Here is a 26,846-nt window from a genome sequence, read left to right as displayed (position 1 = left end):
ACTGTGTGTTGCTTATAGGATTGATCATCACTGTCGTTAATTGTTTTAATAATAGTAAATTCTTTAGTAGTGACATGAATGGTTCCTAATATTACTATAATGACATATTTAACATAGCTTGCATTCCATCTTTACGTCATTAACCGATCCTGTGTGTAAATGTTTTGAGACCATCACGGTACGAGGTAGAACGCATGCGCAAAACAAGATTTCCCTTCCTGTCTGCAGTTTTGTCTTTACAGGTGGGTTAACAAGAACTTATCAAACTAATTGTTTCCGGGTGTTGTTTTATTTTTGTTGTTGCTATCGTATTTTTATGGAGTAATCTATTTTGTAATTCTGAACTTTGGTTTCTTTACTATTTAGATTTAAACTAATTTTAAGCTTATCAACATTTGAGTTGCCGATGACCTATTTCTGCTTCCGTCTTTTCAATTTCACTTGCCCGATCTGTCACAGGTGGGTTCTGCCTCATTGTTTCAAAGCTGTCGTAAACAATAGATGGACAATTGAAAATATGTTGCTGTAAAGTAGTTGGGGTGCATATGCGTCCATTGTAACATAATACGTTGGTGTTGGTTTTAGAAGTGGGTTAACTTTAAATTTAATGGACTGGACAGAGGAAAAATTGGTGACAGCTTATGATTCATCACTGACTCAGACATCAGTTTCCTTTATTACTCTAAGAAAACACTGGCAGATATGCAGCTCCTCACCCCCCCCCCCCCCCCCCAAATACTTCAGTGTTAAACAAACAATTGGTAGAAAATAATAGGGGTTTTTGTAGTTTTTTTCCAAATTGCTAAAATACCTTTAAATTTGATTGCAGTTGTGTATTTATGCTATATTTATTTGAATACATGTTGCAGGAGTTCTAGATATTTCTAGACTCTGGCCACCAAATAATTACACTGGGTGAGCCTGATGACACGTGGGGAAAAAATACAAAAACTACGATTGTACAAAAACAAAAGAAACTGATCTACTAGTCACTTCTTTCGATTTGCTTTTACATGCATATTTCGCAAGCAATGTGTGGTTGCTAATAATCTGTGACCCACCAATATACCTAACCAGGGCTCACACAAGTGAGCCAAAAGAGCCAAAACTTTGCTTTGACCAGCTTGACTTCGCCTTGCTAGTCACAGTAAGGCGAAATCTGTGTCGCCTTTTAATAATAGTGACAACTTGCATTTTACTCAATTACGGATGAATGGTGAATAACTTGAGGAATACCTGTTCATAGATAATAATTAAGTGTTAAGTATCAGAGTTCAAAGCGACAGTGGTGCCACAAAATCATGCGACAGGATCAAAGCTCAGAGAACACCAGGCGGGGGGGGGGTTGGGGGTCGAAACACCCCCCGCTCAAGGCAAATTTTTTTTTTGTCAGAAAGCAGCTCGGCTAGCCAGCAGAAAACACCTCAGAATAGCCCTAGAAGGGGTCAATTTTTTTAAATTTTCGGGGGGAGGTCCCCCCAGGCCCTCCGCCATGGGCTTCGTGCCTGCAGCGCTCGCGGTGTCGGGCTTCACCAGACACCTCAACCCCCCCCCCCTGCAAAATTTCCTGCGCACGCCCCTGAACACCCGTGTTTAACTCTAACAGTATGACTACATGTGCTACTAACTGTTGAAGCGTATAACTTTAATTCTATTGTCAGGCGTGTGTGCTGAAAATTATACAAGGGTGGGGATCTCAACTATTTAGGGAGGTTGGGTCATACTTCACCGGAAAATACACTGAAAAATAATATTTGTTTGGAGCAGCCAACATTAATCTAAATGTATGCCAAAGTCGCCAATTTGCCAGCCATGTAAATTCTATACAAATGTTACTTCAAACAAAATGCGACAAGGTGCAGCAAATAAACGATCTTCACACCGTCACAGTTACAGTACCCATTCAGTCCGACATCTCCACCGTGATGGTCTATACTTGAACACCTCTTCTTCATGTTGATTTACCTTTTTGTTTTACAGATTTCATTTTTGTTGTTAGACGACTACACATAACAAAATGTCGAGCAGAAAAACCAAAGGCAAGACGACCAAGAAGAGGGCCCAGCGTGCGACATCAAATGTCTTCGCTATGTTTGACCAGTCGCAAATACAGGAGTTCAAGGAGGCCTTTAACATGATAGATCAAAACAGAGATGGGTTTGTCGACAAGGAAGATTTGCATGACATGTTTGCTTCTATGGGTATATTTAAATTATTTTTTAAAATTTAATCTCTAAAATTATTTCCTCCCCAAAATATTGATAGGTATAATTGTATGCAGGGATATCTTAACTAAATAAGTATTCTGGATTTAGGATGTCATAAAGTTGGTAAAATCTCCAAATATGACTTAGTTAAATATGGTGAATACGGATCATGTTTTATATACGGAATAATATTTTCCAATAGTGTTTCTTTGTTTGTTTTTCATCCTTTGTTACAGTCTATAATTAAAACAATATTTCCTATACTTTCAAAAATCATCCCTAAATTTGACCTTTGATTTTAATAATTTACTTGATTCTTTCCTATTCGCAAATAAAATGTGTAATGTCACCATAAATGATTGATGCTGAGCAGGCATTAAAATATGCACAGAATGTAGAGGTTATCACAAAATACAGGTTTGCTAATCTTTGGTTTACTTTGTTAAGACATATTTATTAAGTTTACAATTACCGTATTTGACCGGAAATAAGCCCATGTCTTTGAATAAGCCCACCTCCGTTTTGATAGCATTTAAGAAATTAGGCCCTCATTCATAAATAAGCCCACCCCCAACTTCGTCACCTTGTAAATAACATGAAATTGCAAGTTTGCTCAAAGTTCATTTAAAAGATAATTAAACACAAATGTAACACAATATTTTACCACCAGTGAGATTTAGCTGTCTAACAATAACAGTGTGTAACATTGTTTTCAATTTCCTGCCTGCAGTATTTCTCTGAAGTATCCAAGCCCAAGTATGAACTAAAAACCAATGTCTATTTTTACCACCACACTGGGTCCGCAGTTAATGCTAATTAAGCAAATACCTTATTCTGATTGGCTAAGAACAATGACCTTAGATTGACAATTCTTTGTAGTGTAAGCTGGCTGCCTGTGTCAGAAACGTGTGTATACAAAGAGTTTGTTGTTAATTGCTGTTGTTTTAAGTCTTCTCAGCATTAAATTTTGGATGTAAATAAACAGCACTGGTAAGTAATTGTAACATAGAAGGTGTGTTTCTGATAATTAGATACTAGTAAAAAAAACCCACAATTTAATTAATAAACAATTATTATTTATTAATAACAAATGGAACACTAATTAATAGATGTGCTACTAAACGTTTTTTTTTTCTTCCTAGTTCATTTAAGTATTGTTATTTATTTTAATTATTATTATTAAAAAATGTTTCAACAAAACTGGCCCCTTGTCTGGGAATAAGCCCACCCCGTGCCAAGCTCACAATGAGTTGTCTTGGCCCCCTGGGCTTATTTCCGGTCAAATACCATTATTACTATAAATTCCCTTCACGGAAACCATGGTATTTTGTTGTTCATTCATGTCACTGTTCTCGTTGTTTCTGATACTTATATGTGTTTAATATATTAAAGTAAGAAACAAAATTTTAATCCAAATTTAGGGGTCAAGATTTTGTGGAGAACGAAGTACCGTTCTTGACTTTCATAACATGTGATAACCACCTGATAAACTGAACAACCGTTCTCGACTTGTTTCAATGCCTGCTGAGAACTACAATTACTCGGGGTATCATTTTGGCTCCCATCCGCAAATTATTCTTTACGTAATAAGTCCATTTTGTTTAGCAGACATTTTAATTTATTTTTGAATATGTACAATTGAAATCTCAACTCAATAATATTTCTCAGCGAGATTTTTTTAAAATCTCAAACAATTTGAAAGTAATAGTAGTACTGGTACAGCGAATCACCATTTATTGTAAAACTTAATAGCATTTGAAAAGGGGGGGGGGGGGGGGGGTATTAAAATGTGGAAAATAAGCAGTTATTTACAGAAATCAGGTTTTTAAAACAACAGGCAGTAATTACTGATTACCTGTAAAACCAAAAAGATTAATGCTATTCTTCAAGGTTTTTTTTTTATTATTATTTTTTATTTTATTATATATATATATATAATTCTTTCCTTAATTTTTTTTTTTTTTTCTCAGGCAAAAATCCTACTGAAGCATACCTCGATGAGATGATGAATGCAGCTCCCGGTCCCATCAACTTTACAATGTTTCTCACAATGTTTGGTGAAAAGCTCAACGGCACAGATCCAGAAGATGTTATCAAAAATGCATTTGCTTGTTTTGATGAAGATAATACTGGTATGTACTTTGTGGTTTTGTTGTAGTGTTGGTATGAAGCAAAAGCAAGTGTGAATTTCTACTGCACAATATAAGTGAGTGACTGATTCAAACCCCACAGAGAAGAGACTGGTTTAAATGTTACATTTGGGACACAGGGATAGGATGTGTTCTTAGCGTAAGAACATAATCATACAAGACCGGGTTTGGGGAGGGAGGAGGTAAATACCCCCACCCCCAGTTCTGGAGTAAATCATTGAAATGTCTGTGTCACATCTTTGCTGGTTCGATTAACGATTCAGTCATTATTGTGAATTTGAATACATCATTAACTGACAATTAATGCAAGCAGCGTGCCGAAATCTAAACTATATGTTGCTAACGTCTTATTGCTCATTGTGACATTTAAGTTCAGGTGTAACATAGATCACTTGCTGACCCAATTCGAAGGAAAATTACAAGTTGTAAGTTTTGATATCACCTTAAGCATTGCAGCTTTGTTGTAGTTGGTTCATAATTAATAAATAAAATACTATAATCGCTTGCCTGTCGTACCATTTTTATGAAACTAGTTCAACTTTCCATTGCTTTTGATGATGGTACAAAGTGCTCATAGCAGCAGTTTTTTAGAATTTCCATACTAGTTCAGTTAGTAGTCTCTTGTCTTGAGGGTTTAAGGTTCAAAACCATTCAGAGGAGATTATATGTCACATCTTTAGTTTTCAAGTATATTTCTCAGTGTAAGCCCATTTCAATGGTAATTTTATTGATTACATTTCTTTGAAGGTCACAGATAAATTAAAATCTCAGCAGGTTTATGTATATAATACAGTTCAGTTTCAATGAGTATATTTGTGACCTGCTATTTTACAGGTTTTATTCCTGAAGACAGACTGAGAGAGTTGCTAACAACAATGGGTGACCGTTTTTCAGAAGATGAGGTAAGTTACAATTATATACAACTCAAGCAATTAAGAAAAAACCCACAGCAAATAATTGGTAAAATAGTGCCCATGGCATTTGCCACAGCAATTTTACCGTTAACATGTTTGCAACTCTAGATTGTAAGTAAATCTGAATGATGAGTGTTATTTGTTTTGTTTGCCAATATGCTGTAAGATTTATCTATACCAGTGGCAATATTCATTGACTAAAAGTATGTTACGTGAAGTTAACACATGAATGGATGGGAGAAAAAGACTCCATCAAATGCGGTCATGTGGGATAGAAAAAGTACACCCTTGGTGGTGGAAATTTTGACTCTGGGACTCTGCAAGCCTTGTCCCAGGTCGAAATTTCCACCACCTCGAGTGTACTTTTTCTATCCCATGACCACATATGATGGAGTCTTATATATAATGTTGATTAAACTATCGGAACTCTCTCTCTCTGTATATATGTATATCTACAAATATCTCATTATCACCATAAGACTTCAAGTGACTTGTAGGAGTGTATGTTAAACATTTTACTGAAAATAAAACACCCGTAATGTACCACATCCACGGTTCAATAATATACCAAGTTGTCACCCCCCTGCAATCAAATGGTCCCTGCAATGCATGTGCTATGAACAGTCAGTAGTTCAATGACCTAGTTGATACTCGCTTAATGCTGGTAATTAACATTATTTTCGATCATGCCCGATGATGCTGAGATTCAGATACTTAGTACTAAAGGGTGCAGTTACTGTTTTAATATTTACTTTTAATCTGTTTTCAGTTCACAAAGTAAATTTTATTTTTAACAATAAAGAAAAAGTACATCTCAGGGGTTGAGATATCAAATTTAGAAATTGAATGCTATTATTCGTTGGATATTACACAAAAAAAAAATTCTGTTAACAATTATGTCACATTAAGGTTATAAACAGTTTAAATTTCAGGGAACAATATTTTGCACAAATTGTCATTCTGTTCACATGTCGGTTGCCCAGCTTTAATTTAACAAGAACCGCCAATTGGTTACATGGGAATCATTACATTATAAAATTAAAAGTTGCAAACTTCTGGACCTTCAGAACTATATTCCAGAACTTCATGTATTCCAAAAATGTTTTAGACTAGAATTTTTGGACAGTGGGTTTGCTGTACAATATAGTCAAATTAAAAAATGCTATCTCATTGCAAAATGATTTTGTTTAAATTACATTTAGTCTGTCAATATGGTATATGACTATAATACAGATGTGGTAGGATTAAGTAAATTACAGTTAAACTGATAAAATTCATGAAACCTAACAGTAAATTAACTAGTTAAAAACACATGAATCGCCCTAAAGTTGATGCCAAAAATATTTTAAATTCTGTTTAATTATTTGTAAAATCGGTGTTTAATTAAGTCACAAATCCAACTATACTACAGATGTGTTAGGATTAAGTAAATTACAGTTACACTGATAAAAGTCATGTAAACTAACAGTAAATTAACTAGTTAAAAATCACATGAATTGACCTTAGAGTTCAAGCCCAAAAATATTTAAAATTCTGTTTAATTATTTGTAAAATCTGTGTTTAATTAAGTCACAAATCTGATGTTTAAAATTGTAACCAAAGTCCAAAAATCATATTTTAAATTCTGTCTAATAATTACATCAGTGTTTACTTCAAAACACTTTTACATTTCATATATCCACTCACGTAGTGAATTATCTCCCCTAACTGTGAGAATTGAATATGTATAACATTTCTTCTTTATATTTGTTGAGTCATTAATAAGTACAAAAGTCTTTACACTAACTTAAATACACGGACAACCATGTGGAAACAAAATACAGACAAATTCTTTGTTTACAGCTTAGATCTTTAAAATTGATGTGGGGTTTTGTTTTTGTTTCTTTTACAGGTGGATGAAATGTTTAGAGATGCCCCAATCAAGAGAGGGAACTTTGATTACTTGGAATTCACTCGGATTTTGAAATATGGCAAAAAAGACGAGTGATGTTTCATGTTTACTAATATTTAGTAGTTACACATACTTTCATCTGTAAAACAAAATAACATGTGCTGACTGACACACTGCTGTGGGCATTAACAGTGAAAACTATTCTTATTTGTATTATCATTAATTATTGTTGGTAGAAGTTAATTTTCTAGTAATGTCTAAAAGAGGTCACTATTTCATTGTCTTTTTAAAGTATTTAATTTTTTAAAACAAATATTTTATAAATTATGAAAAAGCAGTTATTAAAGTTGCGATTATTGTTTTAAATATTTAAATATTATATATAAAATTTTATAAATATAATTTTTTTTTTACACTGCACTCATGACACAGCAACAAAACTAAAAAGAAAAATGTAAAAAAACCCACCATGTTTACGATAAATGCCTAAATAAAATGTTTATTGTCTGTAAAATATTTAGTATTGAAAATATTTCTCAAAATTTTATCTTTATTTCACCTTAAACACCATTTACTATTTTAGCCTACTACACCCAAAAGGATAACATTTATTAATGATGGTGTCAAAAAATGTGATCTCCCATTTTGTACACTTTACTTGTCCTAAAAGAAGAGAGTATAATCTCTAACCAAGGTGCTTATTTTTGTTTTCACAGAGTATTCATTGGACATATTTTCTTGAATGTGATGCAGTGTGTCAGGTCAGAGTGTTAATGGAATAGCTAGAGAAGGCAGGAATTTCGGATATCAAAAATATCATACACATATGCACTGTAACATCCGCCTCGTTTTTTTTTCTTTTTCTTTTTTCTTTTTACACTGGTCATGTCCATATCTCTGTACATTGAAGAAAATATATCATGGAATATTGGCTTGATTTATTATGCTGTCTTGGGTCTTGTAGTTAATTAGTACAACTTACAGCTGTGCTTATGTGGGGTTTTTCTTTTGTCTTTTTGTAAACAAGATTCGGGGCCATGTTTTTAAAACTCTTAATATCCAGACTTTTTGTAAAGTGTAAACTGTTGCATGCACTTCGTGTGACGTTAAAGTCTTCAGACTTTATATAATTTAAAGCTTTGAGTCTAGCATGGTTTTGTCTTTGTTTTTTGTTTTTTCCTATCGATATCCAATATGCTTATTTCAACATTCATTATATTGAATTTTGTTAAAATATATATACATAAGTATATTATATATAAATGTACTTGCTATTAAGTATTTTTATAGGTAGAGCAGTTCTAACTATACCTTTCATTCCAAGTTTATCCTATTGTTCAGTTTGAATCTTGACATTCTTCAAATACAATATTTGATACATTATGAACAGAGATGGGATTATGTTGATGTTAGGTTATATATTTCTTTCTAAAAAAAAAGAAAGCATTCTTTATTTTTATTTGTTTTTGAATTCCATAATGTTATTTGAAAATCTTTTTAAAGTGGAAAGGTATTTTTTCAGGTTAGATGTTTATACATGACATCAGTAGGATGTATACTTAACAACATTCCTCAGATAAATTTGTTGATTTTGATGTGCTGCATTTAAATGCACGCCAGCATTATTTGTTAATCATGGTTGACAGAGTAACATTCAGATTTCTATTTTCGGTTTCAATTTCAACCACTTTGTTAGGAATACCAGGATCAGTTCCTAACTAAACTTGTTCATTTGTTAAACTGTAATTTCCAAGATACTGGGACCAAACATAATTACTTTGTTTATTTTATTATAACAGTGTTTATTTTATTATAACAATGTTTTGGTGCAAGTGACTGCTACTGATTCCAATTTGTCTTATTATTCCATTCAAATACTAATATTCAGTTAGTTGTATATGCCATTGCTGTTTATGCTACAGTATAATATATTATTAATATCAGATAAAATCAAATTGTGGGTGGGTGGGGTGTGAACTGTTCAACAATATGCGAGTCTCACAGTTCAGTTGTGTTACTTTATATTCCAAACCAGCAAGAAAAACATCTGTACTCTAGTCTATATCCAAGATAACTCTTTTAAGTATTAAATTTAGTCTCACTGCTTTAAATGGCAGAAGTTGCAGAATCCCTTATCATTTAGTCCTACCACTGCAATTAAAAAAATGTCCACTGCAAAAAACATGCAGAGGTTGGGGGGGGGGGGGGGGGGGGGGGGGGGGTCAAATATAGTCAATAGCAAAAAAGTGGCCTGGCAAATTAAAAACTTCACAGCATTACTGATTACTGTGAAGAAATGCAGGAGTTGTAATTCATGTAACTTTTTCATTTTCAACATTGACATCCCTGTTTACAGAAAACTTGTTCCTATCGGACATTTGTTTGCATATTGCATGTTGCAGTAATTGTTCAATAGGCATGTTGTAAGGTTGTGTGCATTCCAGTTATTATATTAACATATATTTTGGGTCCAAAATATATTGTTAATGGTAAAGTGATGGTGCATTTGAAGAATGAGAAAGTGAGATAATAATAATAAAAGAAAAAGTCTTCCACTGATGAGTTAAAAATATGAAATCTTTATTTTACCAAGTATAAACGTATTACTAATCATAGTATTACTAAACATATTGTTTAAACCTGTTGCTTAGAATGTAGACTGTTTTCATATTTTGGTGGGCATCAACATTTATGATTAGAGCACTAACCTTAAACTATGTTGCTAACTTCATCATGAAATATAAACCACAGTTAAGCCCCAAATTATGTCAACATCTACCTCAAAAACAGTGAATGTTCAAATAGAACTAGTATAGTTTATTGGATACGGGTACCTTCATGATATAAAATTACTGGTACACACAACTTGGTGGTATAACCAGGGTGGGGAAAAAAAGTTAAGTTTTTTTGGGGGGAGTGTTAACAAAAACAAACATCCTAATATGTGGTTATGGAGGTGTATTGCTCTCTAGCATCACATTTGGTTCTATTTTCAAGCATTTAAAAAACACATAAATTCCCACACTATGCCCCTACAACAAACTTTCCTGATCATGCCATTGAACACTTCATAACTGTGTATGCAGGAGTTTGGGGGGGGGGGGGGACCACCCTATTTTTCACCTTTTTTTCTTTTTTTAATGAGGTATCTGGAATCACTATGGTAGAACTAAAAATACTTAACAATAGTTATAGCTTTGTAGATGCAATGTATATACTTGTATTGTTATTAGCATGCTCGTACATTTCAGTTATCCATATATATCTTGCATTTTATATTTAATGTATTTGGTCGTATTTGTTGCATATTGTTCACTCGTCATTTGAGATGTAAGAAGTACTTTTGTGAAATAACTGCACATACCATGTATGGATTATTTTGGCTTGTCTAAGTTCTAAAATTCCAGTTGTTCAGGACTTAATATTATCTTGTTTTATTATTATTATTATTATTATTATTAAAGTGACACATTTGGCTCTCATGTAGATGAAAAAGCACATTCCAGTGTGGTCTGTATATACATGACTGTTACAATATTTTGTTATAATGTTTAATGTCTTTGTCTGCAACAATTAATGTTATTGGTATATGTTTTTGGTACTGGGACCATTCATACCATGTGTACTGTATTGGAAAATAACTTGTTTTGATATGCATTATTGGTTAAAAATGAACAAACCAACCAAAAAACTTAAGTGCGCAAGTGTTTTTCTCTAATGTTGTAATGTTACAGAAAATGTACTGTGGATAATTTGTAACATCTGTGCTTGGCATACTTAACAAAGCTTGTAATAACCGAACAGTGGTATGCTGTATGCTGCCTTTTCTGTTTATCATGTGATATACATGTACACTGTATAACCATTTATATATTTACTGAATAAATTTTACTACATCATGTTTATTCTTTAATTTTATTATATACATAGCAATGAAGTGTATATATATATGTGTGTGTGTGTGTGTATATATATATATATATAGAAACCATAAAAATTATATCCAGTGAAAAGTCATATTTTCACTGTATTTTAGCTACAGTGAAAATATAGAAATAGTCTTTACTTTTTTTTAAGTTCATGTTTAAATTATCTCCCTATGTGTCGTTTCTTCGTATTTGACCGTTAGGTGTGTAAAATAACCAGTGCTCTCCCACTTATACCTGTTCCAAAATAACATGGCACAATATTATAATGTAGTGTCTCCTGCCAGACAAAAAGAACACTTCCAAACTTAAAAAAAAGGCCTAACGCAGGCCATAGTATTACTACTATATATGCTATCCTTTCTGTAATAAATACATTTTAAAAATCTATGTGGGTTCTTCCTCTCATTCTCCAGACAAAAGTGGAATTTCGTTACAAATGTTCTCATCATTTCACAGTATGTATATGATCTTGTCGTTAATTGTAGGATGAGTTCTGGAGCTCTTGCTCCCAATGTCCAGTATAAAGATGGAAAAGGAAAGGAATGTTTGTTAAGCAACATGAGCAAATTTTAAACTACGTTATTTGGAGTGTCTAACTTGGTTATTTTGACACATTGCTGAGAGGGCTGCCTCAGTCGGTCTATTTCTGTATAAAAAGCAATAATGGGTGTTTTTCTTGGGCAGGACAGTACATACTATGACATTTGCAACAGAAGAAAAAAACCCTGAATCCACTGAGGTTGATCAGTGACACCTTGGATGGACGATCTACCACTGAGCAACATCTCGTCCCAGCATAAGAAGTTTGTTTTGTTTAACGACACAACTCGAGCACATTGCTTTATGAATCATCGGCTATTATTGGATGTCGAACATTTGGTAAAGTCTTAGAGAGGAAACCCGCTACATTTTTCCATTAGTAGCAAAGGATCTATTATATGCGCCATCCAACAGACAGGATAGCATACACCACGGCCTTCGATACACCAGTCGTGGTGCACTGGCTGGAACGAGAAATAGCCCAATGGGCCCATCGACGGGGATCGACCGCTCATCAAGCGAGCGCTTTAGGATCGACCTCTCGCCCCTGTATAAAGTAGGAGTAAGAAAAAAATATCTCGTTGACGTGAAAGACACCGCTTCTAATTAGTGGCATGGCTGGGGTTTTCTCTTAAGTTTGTGCATTACCTGATGCATGTTCTGAGGACGAACGTATCGTGGTTTCTCCCTATACTTGTTTTTGCGCCCGATGTTAGATGAATGTGATATGATAGAAGACGTCGGTATCAGTCAAATAGACCGTGAGCGCTCTATCGCTAGCCCGAGTACTCTGACTGTAGAGGGCTAGACGGACATTTGGATAGATATTCAAGGCTGAATATATGTCCAAATGTCCGTCTAGCTATCTACAGTCAGAGTACTCGTGCTACTCTACCACATGAACGCACACCACTCATGGATCACGAAGATAGTTAACCAGCGAGGCCAAAGCACCAATCGGATACAATGTGGTGTGTCCATGCAGACACTTTAAAGCTCATTCCATTCCTCCCTTTTAGTTTGTATTCGTGATTCTATTCTATATAAGATTATAGGACCTTAAAGGCACGGTGTAAACAAGTAGACATTTCGGGGGGGGGGGGGGGGGGGGGGGGGGGGGGGCACAAAGCGCCCAAGTTTCTAGAGGGTTCGGGGGATTTACTGCCAATAATATTTTCCACCCACCCTGATCCACCGTGCCTGCTCTATCCTGGATACGCTGCCGCCTAAACTGGCTACGATGGGACCGGCCTCGGTGGCGTCGTGGTAGGCCATCGGTGTACAGGCTGGTAGATACTGGGTTCGGATCCCAGTCGAGGCATGGGATTTTTAATCCAGATACCGACTCCAAACCCTGAGTGAGTGCTCCGCAAGGCTCAATGGGTAGGTGTAAACCACTTGCACCGACTAGTGATCCATAACTGGTTCAACAAAGGCCATGGTTTGTGCTATCCTGCCTGTGGGAAGCGCAAATAAAAGATCACTTGCTGCTAATCGGAAGAGTAGCCCATATAGTGGCGACGGCGGGTTTCCTCTCAAAATCTGTGTGGTCCTTAACCATATGTCTGACGCCATATAACCGTAAATAAAATGTGTTGAGTGCGTCGTTAAATAAAACATTATTTTCTTTCTTTAGCCACGGTGGTCTAACTGAAGACAACCACGATGTCACCAAGGGCTCAGTATTTCAAGTTCAAGCATGCTTTCATGGATGTAACTGGGTTTATGAAACAGTATGACAAAAAAAACAAAAACAACCCAAGACAACTGTCATACGTTTAAACGGCAAGGGATCTTTTATATTGTTTATATTTTATTTATCTGTTCTATCCAGTATACAGGATCTCATATAGGTCTACCAATAGTGGATCATTGATATCGTATATTTATTATTTGGACTAACCACTCTCATACTTACTTTACTTTATTAGCGTGCCTATATCCAAAAGAGGTTCAGGCACTCATACTAGTCGAGCTCAACGTTTGTTAGAAACATCTTGAATGTTCTGGAAAAACCTAGTAAGTCTACACCCTGTCAGGATTAAGCAGCCACTTATCAAAACAACTTGCTTTGTGATTATTTGTTCATCACTCAGGAAGAGTAAATTAGGGAAAACATGTTTTTGTTTTTATTTTGACAGTTCCATCGCAACTTGACTTGCTAGGTTTATCAACAATAACCTAGCAAGTCAATAAAATTGGTTTCTTTATTCCACACATCTTGAAAAAATACAAACTGCCGATCTAACTGAACTCCAGGGCAAATACAAAATATAAAATACACAACCAGTCATTTGAAACCCCCTCTCAATTATTACCAGCAGACCTTGGAAGAGGACCACAGTTCACAAAAATTCACAAAATGTGCATTTTACCTCCAAAAGGCCAATTTAAACCTGGCTACATCAAAATGTTGATTACATCAGTCCAATTTTTCCATAATTATACAGGATGGCACAGTAAAAATAAATGTCCCAAAATCTAATGCATTAATCAATCATGGAAAGGTGCTCTGAGCTTTCCCTTTATAGTGCACTTTGGCAGTCTTGCAAAGTCAGAAGTTTTTACTTCAGCAGCCGTTTAGTCATTACAAATAGGACATTTTAGTTTTATTGGGCCACCCGTCAGGAAAAACCTAGTAAGGGTTGTCAAGGATTTTGGTGTAGTGTTGATTGAATACCTGACGAGGTGGGGTGGGGTGGGGTGGGGGGTTACATAATTCCCACTGATGGCTACATCAGTCACCACAAGGTCATGGCTAGCATCATTACTGGGCAGATCTAGCCAGAATCTCTTCTTTGCAGGGACAAAACACTTGGCTAATTTCAGGAGCTTTTGTTTTTTCGCTGCAGGGATGCCTCTCAGCTCCACCATTACTCCCGGAAACGTCAGGATATCAAACTTTGGCTTTAAAAACTCGATTTCTACAAATTCATCACCAAAATTCTGCTTGTAAAAGAGTGATCGACAACCCTTATGGAATTCAACCTCGGAAATGCTAACCAGTAGTGGCAACTGCACATTCTTGCTTTGGCGAGTCTTATGCCCATCTTGAAAAAAGTAGAAGTCGTTGTAGTGCATAACTACTGTTGAAGTGTGATTGCTGGCCCTGGCACACAGATCAACAAAATCTTTAAAATCAGGGATTTCTGGGTCTTTCCTCATTGTGTTTCCTGCGTCATGATTGGCTAGTTCGACTTGCTAGGTTTTGCCAATACAAATAGTAAGAAATGTGTTGAGGAAAAACCTAGTAAGTATCAGAACAATGCCCCACTTCAGTTTACTAGGTTTTGGCTGAATAAATGAATCAATACTCGGGACCTGCTAGGTTTTACCATTACAAAATTCGTGAAACCACGGATGATTTTTTATTCTTACATGTTTTATATGATGAGGTAAAAACCTAGTAAGTCCAAAAATGGTCCTAACCCAATTTTGACCAAAATCAGACGTACTACGTTTTTCCAGAACACTCAAGACATGTCCGCAGTAGAGACTTTAGGGAAGGTCTGTGTATTAAAGATTAATATTGAAAACTGAAGGGTTGCGTGGGGTTTTCTGCCTTCAATCTTTTGAATGGTAGATGCTTTAAACAGCACTTGGGATATTTTTTATTTAGCTTTTCTTGTTTAATATTAAGCTAGACAAAAGTGTGGACTAGGCTTACCAGTTTCAAAACAGCAATGCGTCGCGTGATATAACAGCCGGTTTTATGAAAAAAGAAAACAAAGACGTTGTCCAAGAGACAGGATAATTCTATGCATTCCATGTCCAAGTAGTTGTATTAACGTGTCTATATCCATTCAAGATTCAGTCACTATTCATTCCAATATCCTGCAATATATAACTAAACCTGAATACAATATTAGAATAAGTTTATATACAAATATATATTCCAGGTTAATACTCATAAAATACATTTCCTTGCATGTAAAATTAATGTCCAGTTACGATAATGAAAGGATATTAATCTTTAAAGAAAAACAATCAATGGCAATGGTGTAAATGCATTATGATTATCAGCTAAGGAGATGTGGCAAATGAACAGGTGCAGCTCTAGTATTTTTTTAATTGGTGGCTAACAGGAAGCACACACACACACACACACACACACACACAGAGAGAGAGAGAGAGAGAGAGAGAGAGAGAGAGAGAGAGAGAGAGAGAGAGAGAGAGAGAGAGAGAGAGAGAGATGTACATCTTGATCATAGGGTGGGAGAATGCATCAAGCCTCCGGTCCGATAGTTTATATTACCGAGAACAACCACTTTATAACAACATTGCAAATGTGTCATCAAGAGAAATCTGTTCCATTGTCTGTGTCTGTTCTATCAGGACCAAAGTACTGAGATGTTCGTTCCAGTTTTTCCATCGCTTCTTTGTACCTAGCATCGGCATCAATAATTTTCACTTTGACGTAGGTACTTTGAGCGTCTAGCTGTGAATTATCATAAAAATCCTGAAGCACGTATGGCCTGTTAAATTCGGGACTTAGGTATGTCTGAGCACTTGGCACTGGTTGGTATTTAATCCAGTCGCTTGGGTTCTTTTGCTGTGCGGTAGCTTCAACATTTCGTTCTCTTCTCGGGCTTGTTCGTGTGTCTTTGGGACTTGGCGAATCACTGAGTTCGAGACTGGCCCGCGGTAGATTGGACGCAATGGCTACTTCTCGTTTTAAGCGCATGTTTTCCATGTTCCGCTTCTGACAGCAGGCACACGTCAACGTGCTGCGTCCATCCAGTATCTCATGCTGCACGGGCATGGCGCTGCTGTATTTGGAATAGTTGAGGTATTCCTCTACCACTTGTTCAACGTCATCGCCGCGTCTAGACCCCGAATACGGCTTGGGCCGATCACTATTTGTTGGTTGTCTTGGCAGAACCTCCTCGGGCAATGTCTGAACCACTATCGGCTTGTTTCTCTGTACCAGTACCGTCTTCTTCTCGGAAAGCCTTGGTGTGTAAAGGTTGGAGGTCTCCTTTATTGGGGTCAGCGGTTTTAATTTCGCTTTTGATGCTTCGTACTTCTGCTTCGCTTTACTCATATTTGCAGTTGATGTCTTGGTAAAGAAATCGTGTCACTATAATTACAGTTTCATCACCATAGCTGAAATGTAAAATAAGATATGTGTTATATGTATATAATAACAGTGTATAGGAATTATAACTGGAAAAGAAGTTAAAGCCGCACACCCTAGTTACATCCAGCGAAAATAAATTATAATTTGGTTAATCTACAAACCTGTAACACACTTAGATCACGTTTTTATCAAATGGAGTGAAAAAGCAGGTTTTATATCGATAAATACCATGGGAATCCCCATGTCCCAATTGCTTGAAATAATTTTGAAAGTTTGTATTCTGATGTCACCGGTAGATGTCGCTCGAAGCACAACAATGCCTACGTCACAACAAATTTCACAGACTTGGGGTGCGTTCTTTTCACCTCTCCTGGACATGTTTCAACTGTTCTGTCCTGGTTGTATCCCCTCTCCAGATATCGTAGGACTTAGCAAAATTATTGGTTTTAAGGGTTTGTAACGTTTTGTATTGAGATACTTACTTGTCTGAACTTTATTGTTACTGAAAATGTTCACGAACTGTGAAGAAAAATCTCACAAATGAACAACAACAAATGATGTTGATCGCGCGAACCGTGCACGAGAAAACAAACCGAACCAAAATGATAACGGTCACGTGGTATACCAACGTCTGTGACATTGAAATGGAAATATCCCGTCTAAAAATACATTAGACCTTGTCTGCTCAATGGTTTTTTCTCAAATGTGCGCCCGTTTTTTCAGAAATAGGAAAAATGCATTTTGTGGTATTACAAACACCAGGATTACCAGGATTACCAAAAAAACACTTCAGGTGAATGGAAATGTATATTCTAAATAATAAACGGTAAGTAAAGTGCAATTTTATTTGTGAAAAAATGGGTTTAATAGCGAAAAACAACGCCGTAATGGTTAACAACTAGCCGTAACTAGGGTGTGTCCCTTTAAGTAATGGCCAGTTTAAAAAAAATACGTTATTATTAATTTTTTTAATCAGATAAGAATTAACCACACCCGTCTTAGTAGTAAGGGGTTGTCTTGTTTGTTACTACTGTTGCTTTTAAGAGTCGTAATAGATATGTAATATTTTTAAGTCAACGGGTTGCAAAATTCTAAGAATTCATTTAACAAACTACATGCAGAACTTTAGCTTTTTATACATAGCCTGCTCCTAACGAATAACAGTAAGATGTCTCGTATGTTATTCGACACAGACGTGGGGTCAAACCTCCTCGGCGGACCCATTGGGTTTCTCCTGTCTCAACAGGGCTACACGACTGGTATATCAAATACCGTGGAATGTGCTGTCGTGTCTGTGGTAAAGTGTTTATAAAAGATTCCTTGTCGTCAATAAAACAAATATAGCGAGTTTCTTCTAAGACTATATGTCAGAATTACTAATTTTTTTATACCCAATAGAAAATAGCCAATAAATCAATGTGTTCTAATTATGTCGTTACAATAAACTGGACTACTGATAAGACGCCAAAACAGCATGTACCACCAATCAAGGGACGGAAAAAATTCAAACTGAAAGAAGTTTGTTTTGTTTGAAGTTTGTTTTGTTTAATGACACAACTAGAGCACATTGATTTATTAATCATCGGTTATTGAATGTCAAACATTTGGTAATTTTGACATATAGTCTTAGAGAGGAAACCCGCTACATTTTTCCATTAGTAGCAAGGGATATTTTATATGCAACATCCCACAGACAGGGTAGCACATACCACGACCTTTGATATACCAGTCGTGGTGCACTGGCAGGAAAGAGAAATAGCCCAATGGGCCCACCGACAGGGATCGATCCCAAACCGACCGCGCAACAAGCGGGCGCTTTACCACAGGATTACGTCCCGCCCCTCCAAACTGAAAAGAAGACGCATGGTTTCACCACTTATTGTATGTTACTTTTACAAGGCAGCAACAACGGATCTTTAATACATGTATGCACTTTCCCCAGTACAGCTGTGTACATTCACAAGTGTAGGCAGTTATCAGAAATCTGAAGTGTTGTAATCTACCGTAACACTTTAAACTTTATCTCTTCACTTGTTTTCCTTCTTTTGTTTTCTTTTTATCTTATAAACAAAACTGCTTGTTTCTCTGCCATTCCGACATCATTTTTTGCCGACATTCCTCGGTGCCGGATCCAGGAACAAATGGGGGGCGGGGGTGGGGGGGGGGGGGGGGGTGGTAAGAGAACAAGGGCACATGGACCAATTCCTGAAAAGGGCATCCCAATGTTCTTAAAAATAAAATAAAAAGAGGCACTTGAATATATTTAGGAGGGATGGGTCCCCTGGTTTCCCACTGGATCCGCCTCTAACCAGTTACTATCACTAAAATACGAGTCGGGGACAGTGTTGGTAGAGTGCAAGTAGACCGAATATGTCTGTCTCTATAAAGCTATATTTCATACTTATTTTTAAATTATGTTTGTATTTATATCTTTAAAGCCATTGAACATAAGATATAAATATAAAACAGACAAATTAGAACATGGTTTCGTTGTTAATACTTGTTCTGAAATTAATTGTGCTTGCAGTTGCTACATTTGAAACTTAAACAGCAGGGCGCTTCCATTATTGTTTCAGGTTGGTGAAGGGACAATGGATTTTCAGTACACTTAACAAGTAAAGGAAACACAATACGACACCACTGTTTACTGACAGGTTATGGTTCGGGGATTGTTTTATATGCCAATGGCAACAGGGAACAATATAAATAATGAAGACTTAAGCGCACGGAAGCATACAGGTTGATTATTTTAAGAACACGTCTAAACTATTCAGTCAGTTTACAAACTGCGATTTAAGTAGTTTCAGTTTAACACGTGATATCCACCCCCTCCTAAACCACTGTACAGGTTTTAGTACTAAGTAAATAAAGATCGTAATAAATGTGTTGTTATATCTTACGGCCAGTTTGGAAGGCTGTGCAACTGCTAAGGTTCTTACAGGCCCGACAAGTTAGGTGTATTATTTAGGCTTATATGTAAAGACATGCTCAACGATAACACATCACAAATCTTACAACAGTCAAAGCAAGTTCGTAGTATGTTACTCCAGTAACCCCATGTATGTATGTATGTATGTATGTAGGCCTATGTATGTATGTATTGTATGTATCTGTCTGTCTGTCTGTCTGTCTCTCTCTCTCTCTCTCTCTCTCTCTCTCTCTCTCTCTCTCTCTCTCTCTCACATATTATTATATCTGTAATATATATACACCTGTGTGTGTATGCATGTTCGTACGTGTGCATGTACGTATGTATGTGTATACATGTGTGCATGTCTCTCTCTCTCCCCCCCCCCCTCTCTCTCTCTCTCTCTCTCTCTCTGTGTGTGTGTGTGTGTGTGTGTGTGTGTGTGTGTGTAAACATGAACTACACTATTACACATACCTGTATTGTGAAAATGGCTCAAATGACGTCAACAAAAACAAGAGCTCTAATCAAACAGTTTCGTTTGGTTCTTCCCAACAACACAAATCTCCACTCAAAGGATTTTGTGACCAGGTTGTTTTGTTGTTTGTTTTCTCGACGGAACACACCTGACTCTTTTAATTAAACCAGCGATATAAAACTATATTGATTTGTGTCCTATCATTAGCAATGTACGTCCACCTGTACACACGTTCTGGCATGATGCCACGAATGGGCACGTCGGAGTTAGTCGACAGGTAGACTAGCTCTGCGTGCCTGCGAGGGAACATTATCATAATCAAATTACAAGTTGCGCGATAATGAACTCCCATACAACTCAAATATTCGCTCGGGCAAGAGGGCATTGAAAAACAAACATTTTTTTTTTTTTTTTTTTTTTTTTTTTTTTTTTCTTTTTTTTTTTTTTTTTTTTTTTTTTTTTTTTTTTTTTTTTTTTTTTTTTTTTTTTTTTTTTTTTTTTTTTTTTTTTTTTTTTTTTTTTTTTTTTTTTTTTTTTTTTTTTTTTTTTTTTTTTTTTTTTTTTTTTTTTTTTTTTTTTTTTTTTTTTTTTTTTTTTTTTTTTTTTTTTTTTTTTTTTTTTTTTTTTTTTTTTTTTTTTTTTTTTTTTTTTTTTTTTTTTTTTTTTTTTTTTTCGTTTTTTTTTTTTTTTTTTTTTTTTTTTTTTTTTTTTCTTACTCGTAATCAGTTACTAACCAACGGCACACATAAATATTGATAGACTCCGTCCAACGTCTTGAATGAATGGTCGAGGACTTTGGCAAGCATAAACAATAATCTCGAAAAGCCATTTCACTCAATGAAAACGTGTTCACATTATTTCTGTCTAGATTAAGTAAGTGTTCCTGTAAGGCTGGCATGTTTAGTCCAGTGTTTGCGATGAACGTATTGTGAATGCTTTATAGTGAACAGTGATCGATGTATAGTCAGTTATGAATAACACCAGGACCCCGTTCCACGAAGTGATCTTAGCCCTAAGATTACCGTAAACGCATAGCTACCCTAACCACTTAAGTTGATCTTAGGGCTAAGATCACCTTAAGTACATTAGGTAGTTATGCATTTAAAGTGATCTTAGCGCTAAGATCGCTTCGTGGAACGGGGATCAGGGGCCTAATTCACAAAGCTCTCTTAGGCTCTGCTAGACAACAAAGCATCCTCTTTGCAAGTCTTTTAGCATGCACTGCGATATCGCAAAGTTGCTACTGTTTAGTGAATTAGGCCCCTGACTTGCTCAAGCGGCTACATGTCTAATATGGAGCCTAATTTACTAAAGTCTCGCAACTTGGCGATCTCGCAGTGCAATTCAAATATACATGTGATAATATATATATATATATATATATATATATATATATATATATATATATATATATATATATACTGAACAAAATAAGAACCTTCCGCTAACTTTGCTTGAACATAACTTGATGAAAACAAACCGGGGGAATAATTGTTATATATGCGTTTAAAGAGTGTTCCATGATGCATCGTTTGGTGCAAAAATCATGGCCATAGGTTAACAGAAACTGGGAGAAATGTTGACCAAGTGTGGTAGGGGTTAACAAAAACAACACCCACTTAATAACGGGTATGACCACCTCTTGAATTGACCACTGCAGTGCATCGCAGGGGCATAGAATTGACTAAAGTGTTGATTTCTGCCTGTGGAATATTGTTCCATTCGTTGACAAGTTCGTTGACGTTAGCGGGTGGGTTGGGACGACGCCTCAATCGTCTGTCCAGACTATCCCAGACATGCTCGATGGGGTTGAGATCAGGACGTTTAGCGGGCCAGTCATCAATGAAATCAATGTTATTTGTCCTAAGAAAATTTACAGTGTCTCTAGCTGTATGAGAGGTGGCATTATCATGCTGAAAAATCGAGATGTTGGCGTTGTTATGGAACAGAGAAATGACGTGACGAGCGAGAATGTCATCGCGGTAACGTTGAGCATTTAAATTGCCATCAATGACGACTAGTGGTGAACGATAACCGTGGGCAATGGCTGCCCAGACCATGTCACAACCCCCACCCCCGAAACGATATCGTTCAAGAATACAACAGTCAGACTTTGTTACTGGTTTAGACGTTTTGGGTTGATTTACTTTCAGGAAGTTGCTGGCATTTTTTCCGTTTTTTGGTCGGAGTTTTAATTTTTTGTTTAGTTATTCTTTTCAGCATTGTTGCCCTTGTGGGTAAGTAGTTTTTTGGACGAGTCGAGAGTCGGTTCGCTGTGGCTTGCTTGTTCGTTTTTTTTTGACAGCTGTCACGGCGGACGCGGTAGCTTCAATCCCGTGTTTGTTGGTTTGATTAGTGTTGGCCGGTACGGTAACATCCATCATGTCCGCTGTGGTTTCACTGATGGTGTTTGGGTTCTCCTGCTGTATGAAGTTTAGTTTTTTTTTGGGCAGTTTTTGTTCGGCGTTCGTCTGTTGAGGTCGGTTTTGAGTAACTCGTGGATTTTTGTTTGCTTCAGTTTCTGTTTGATAGTGAAGCTTGAGACTTCCTGACCTTCCTGACCTTGACAGTTTCTGTTTGATAGTGAAGCTTGAGACTTCCTGACCTTGGTTCTACCTCTTTATTTTTGTTGCCTAAGGCGACTGGCAGTAATTGGAGGTTCTCATGTTTGTCCTGATTTGGGTTTGTTTTTAGTTCAATTATTTGGCCTAATTCTATAAGGTTATTCTCGTCCCCTTTGATGAAGGTATCTCCGTTTATTAAACGCGTGTGGAAGATTTTATCAGTTAGGTTTGTTGTTGCTTCGGCAACGGTCTGTTACCAGTACATGTACTGGTACAGAGTTGGGTTAGTCCCGTTAATTTTAATTTGCCTAACTCCATTTTCGCTGTTTTCTTTTTCCATTTTTGTTTTGTTTTTTGTGGCTTCTGCCCGGAGTGGCGAGTATGTCAAATTTGTTTTTAATGGGGATTTCTGGATGGATATCATTTATATCCATCTCATCTTCTGGTTCACTATCCGAAAACAGGTTAAACTCTTGGCTCAGATTAAGAGACCCGGGCCGCTTTATCGAGCTCCTGGGATTCGTGGGGGTGGGGCGGCAGGTGGATTTACGTGCTAGGTTTAGCGCCAGCTCCTTTGTTTTAAGGTGGGGGTTAAGGCTGACGAATTCAGTTTCAGGGTTTAATTCCTTATCTATTTTGTTTTTTCTACCTTTTTTGGTGGTGGTGGGCTTACTGGGTTGGGGAGGTGGGGTAGGAGATTTTGGGGTGGGGGTTGGCTCTTTATCGTCCTGGGTTAGGACGTGAATTTCTTCCTCGGCTATGTTGGGCGTGGTTTTTTTGGTTTGATTTTGTTCAGCCATTTTGTTTTTCGGTTTAGCGGGGTTATTATGTTTTTTTTTCCTATTTCGTTTGGGCGTTTTAAGGCTTTGTTGAGCTATCTAGGTAATTTTGAGTAGTATTACGATATACTTATATTATTGTACAACTAGAGCTAATTAAAAAATAAGTTTATTAGTAAATTTAGTAATTAATATAGCGAGTTAAGTGATTTAGATGATGATGACAACTAGTTTAACGTGCCCATATACCACTAGGGTTTCGAACACGCCCATCCCGAGCCCGACCTCCGATAAGATCGATAGCCTGACTCGGGATGGAGGGAGTGATTTAGACAAAGGCTTTTCTTTGCGGACCTGAACGGAGCCAGTAATTTTCGTTATTTTGTTATTGTTTTTTAGGTTTAGCAGCGTTTTGTCACTAAGTTGCTTTTAATTAAAAGTTTAAACAAGGTCTATAATATTCTCTGTTTTGGGTTGAGTTTCCTTAATTATTAGTGGTTTAGTAACTTAATACATGAATTAACAGAAACAGTTCTAAAGAGATAAGGTACACAATATATTTTGCTATACGGTCTTAGCGGTTTCGACTTTATACAAATAGTGTTTTTTAATATAATATAATGAGTTGCTAGCGGTTTATCAACTTAATACATGGATTGAAAAAACACAGTTCTAGAAAATTCAGGGTACGGAGTATACATGAATTAACAAAAACAGTTCTAAGAGATCAAATATACAATATATTTTACTAAAAGGTCCTAGCGGTTTTGACTTTACAAAGTGGTGTTTCCTAATACAATATAATGAGTCGCTAGCGGTTTATCAACTTAGTACATGGATTGAAAAACACAGTTCTAGAAATTCACGATATACAATATGTTATACTAAAGAAGGTCCTAACGGCTTTGACTTAATGCAAATAATATTTTCTATTATGATAAAAGAGAGTTTTTTACCTTGGTCCAAGTTCAATGACTAGCAAGCAGTAGAATATATCTGACTAGCAAGCTGGAGAATATATCTATATATATCATATAGTCTCTATATATACAACACAGGGTAGGACCCGTTCCATGGAGTGATTCTAACTAAATACTCATAAACTCCAACCAGGACCCGAACGCCCGAGAGTCTCACATTATCTAGACCCAATTGTCGCACATAACAATCGTTCTTTGCGCCTACCATGATGCTCGAAGTATACCCCTTTGAGAGACACTCTCAAATTGCCATTTTCATTGTCCGCGACAGTATTTTCGTTTTTAGAAAAACCAAAGAGCGTCAGTTAGATGGAAAGTACGGTTTCTTCAAACAAGGAACGCGACAATTTGCAGTCCTTGAATTAAATTAATGGGTGTGCGGAGATACCATCATGCTCACGCCCTTGAAGAAGGGAAGTCTGTAAAGGGGCTTTTTCATATCTTTGTGTTGTATTTGCTGTATCGCCAGCACCTCATGCATGGTTCTGATGTGCGTAGAGATGTATAAAACTAATTTCCACATCATACTATAAGAGTGTAATGGAAAAAACTAATTCAATTAAGCCATACACGTTAGAGTTTCGAACGTCTTTTTTAAAAAAACAAAACAATATTTATTTATTCAATAAATGAAGTGAATTCGACGTCAGACTACAGGAATTTTGACATTAATGACACATTTATGTGATTGATGAATTGGGGCCCATTAATATGCAATAACAATATTACTCCACCATATGATATTTATGATGCGTTTGACATTTACCGTTATTGGTTTTTGTAATCATCCTCACTATTAGCTGCATGTCCTAGAGCAGACGCCAAAGGTGACTGGTGGCATCAGATAGAATTAACGAGGATAGCAGACGGACATGGCGTTTTAAAGTTCCAGAACAGTTTCTGATAGGTGTATTAACACCGTACAGAGAGCTGTCAGAGATCGACTTAGTAGTTATATCTCGGTTAGGCCTAATGGGAGTTAATTTAAAGATACAGTCATGAGTGTCCTGGCATTGTGTGATGTTTTTGACAAGGGGCGGGCGTAGTTCAACGGTAAAGCGCTCGCTTGATGCGCGGTCGGTCTAGGATCAAAACAAAACAAACTTTAGCTTTGCTTCCGACTAATAAAATTATTTTAACGACTAAAATTACAAACTGAATACAGTTTCTTGTTTCGAGTATCAGTATGTGTATATGGTTATCTCCGTGTCCTCATTTTTTGTAAGAAGCCCAAACTGGATTTGGTCTCCTAATAATTTCGTACGTACAAAAAATATACACTAGTATTAAGGAATAAAATGTAGTTTGACAAAGTCCAATATTGGGACGATTATAAACACATTTAATATACAGCCACTAATATCTGATGCAGGAAAAATGTATTCAAAATGCAATTTTAGTCATTAAAACGACTCTATTGAAGGCAACATCTTAAACTCAGGATTGTACCTTTAAAGGGTGTACTTGGTTTTACTATTTATAAACAGCCAACAGTGGGGTATTAAAACGTCTCAATTTGAGGCAATAAACTAAGGACTGTCCCTTTAAAGCGTGTACCTTTTTCTTTTTATTATTTATAAACAGTCAACAGTTGGATATTGACTGAACGCCAGTGTATGGAGAATTGTGATGTGGTGTCTCTCAAGATCAGTTTCGCCATGATCTTTCTGAGTGGTGCACTGGTAGGCAGTATTAACAACCATGCTAACTGTTTGTACAGATTGGTTAGTTAATGTACCACACTGTGACTTTCGGGATTACAATATCTTAATGGAAATATAGATTTATAGCTAACAGTTTACCTAAAACAACTTTAATTCTCATTATTTCATTCGCAGGACTTGAAAGTGATATTTATTCGTGTTCTCCTTTTGGACAAAAACTTCAGTAGCATCTAACCACCAAGAAATACCTACAGACGAAGAATAAATGTGTCAGCTTATAAACATCGTTGTGTGAAATTCGTCAATTGTGTCGAGTAACACTATTTTTAACTGAAAAACAAATGTTGGATAATGTCAATAATTTGAGACTGGCCGTCAGTAACACGGTTACCGTACTGTCACCATGGGTGCGGATTTCGGCTGCAGTCACTCTTTCCTCTTAGGTTTAGTGCGATCTCTTATTGCTTTCCGTCAGTACATTTACCTCAAAAATAAGAGAGTGTAGTTTAGCCTACGAAGTGATATTCATTTCGTCCATGTTTAAAGGCGCAGACCCTAGTTTCAGCCTGCAAAAATGGACACTAAGTTTAGTTAATCTACAAACCTGCTACACACATTTGGATATGGTTATAACAGAGAGAAGCTAGAGTCTGTGATGTATAAACAGGAAAATACCGTCAAAAATAACTAGAGCTTGTCTAATTAATCATTAATTCCTAGACGAACGTGCGTTTTTAAATATTAGGGTATGTCGCTTTAAAG

General features: G+C 36.3%; 2 protein-coding genes across 2 annotated transcripts; one reads left to right on the top strand and one right to left on the bottom strand.

Annotated features, from left to right (window-relative positions):
* The first annotated feature begins 196 nt into the window (after nucleotides 1-196).
* On the top strand, nucleotides 197-11,061 carry LOC121376167 (myosin regulatory light chain 12B-like). The gene is made up of 5 exons (XM_041503976.1): nucleotides 197-242; nucleotides 1,981-2,201; nucleotides 4,178-4,339; nucleotides 5,192-5,259; nucleotides 7,163-11,061. Exons 2-5 carry the CDS (start codon nucleotides 2,018-2,020, stop codon nucleotides 7,256-7,258), a joined length of 510 nt encoding a protein of 169 aa, XP_041359910.1. The 5' UTR covers nucleotides 197-242; nucleotides 1,981-2,017; the 3' UTR covers nucleotides 7,259-11,061.
* A 4,669-nt stretch (nucleotides 11,062-15,730) lies between these two features.
* Nucleotides 15,731-20,402, bottom strand: LOC121375900. Its single transcript, XM_041503595.1, has 2 exons — nucleotides 20,097-20,402; nucleotides 15,731-16,737 (listed from the first exon to the last, which is right to left on the bottom strand). The coding sequence occupies exon 2, from the start codon at nucleotides 16,673-16,675 to the stop codon at nucleotides 15,926-15,928; it is 750 nt and encodes a 249-aa protein (XP_041359529.1). The 5' UTR covers nucleotides 16,676-16,737; nucleotides 20,097-20,402; the 3' UTR covers nucleotides 15,731-15,925.
* Between the last annotated feature and the right edge of the window lie 6,444 nt (nucleotides 20,403-26,846).

Source organism: Gigantopelta aegis, chromosome 6 (genome assembly GCF_016097555.1).
Source record: "Gigantopelta aegis isolate Gae_Host chromosome 6, Gae_host_genome, whole genome shotgun sequence".
Classification (NCBI taxonomy): Eukaryota; Metazoa; Mollusca; class Gastropoda; order Neomphalida; family Peltospiridae; genus Gigantopelta; species Gigantopelta aegis.
The sequence above is the reverse complement of the archived record's forward strand: the minus strand, read 5'-3'. Positions and strand labels throughout refer to the sequence as shown.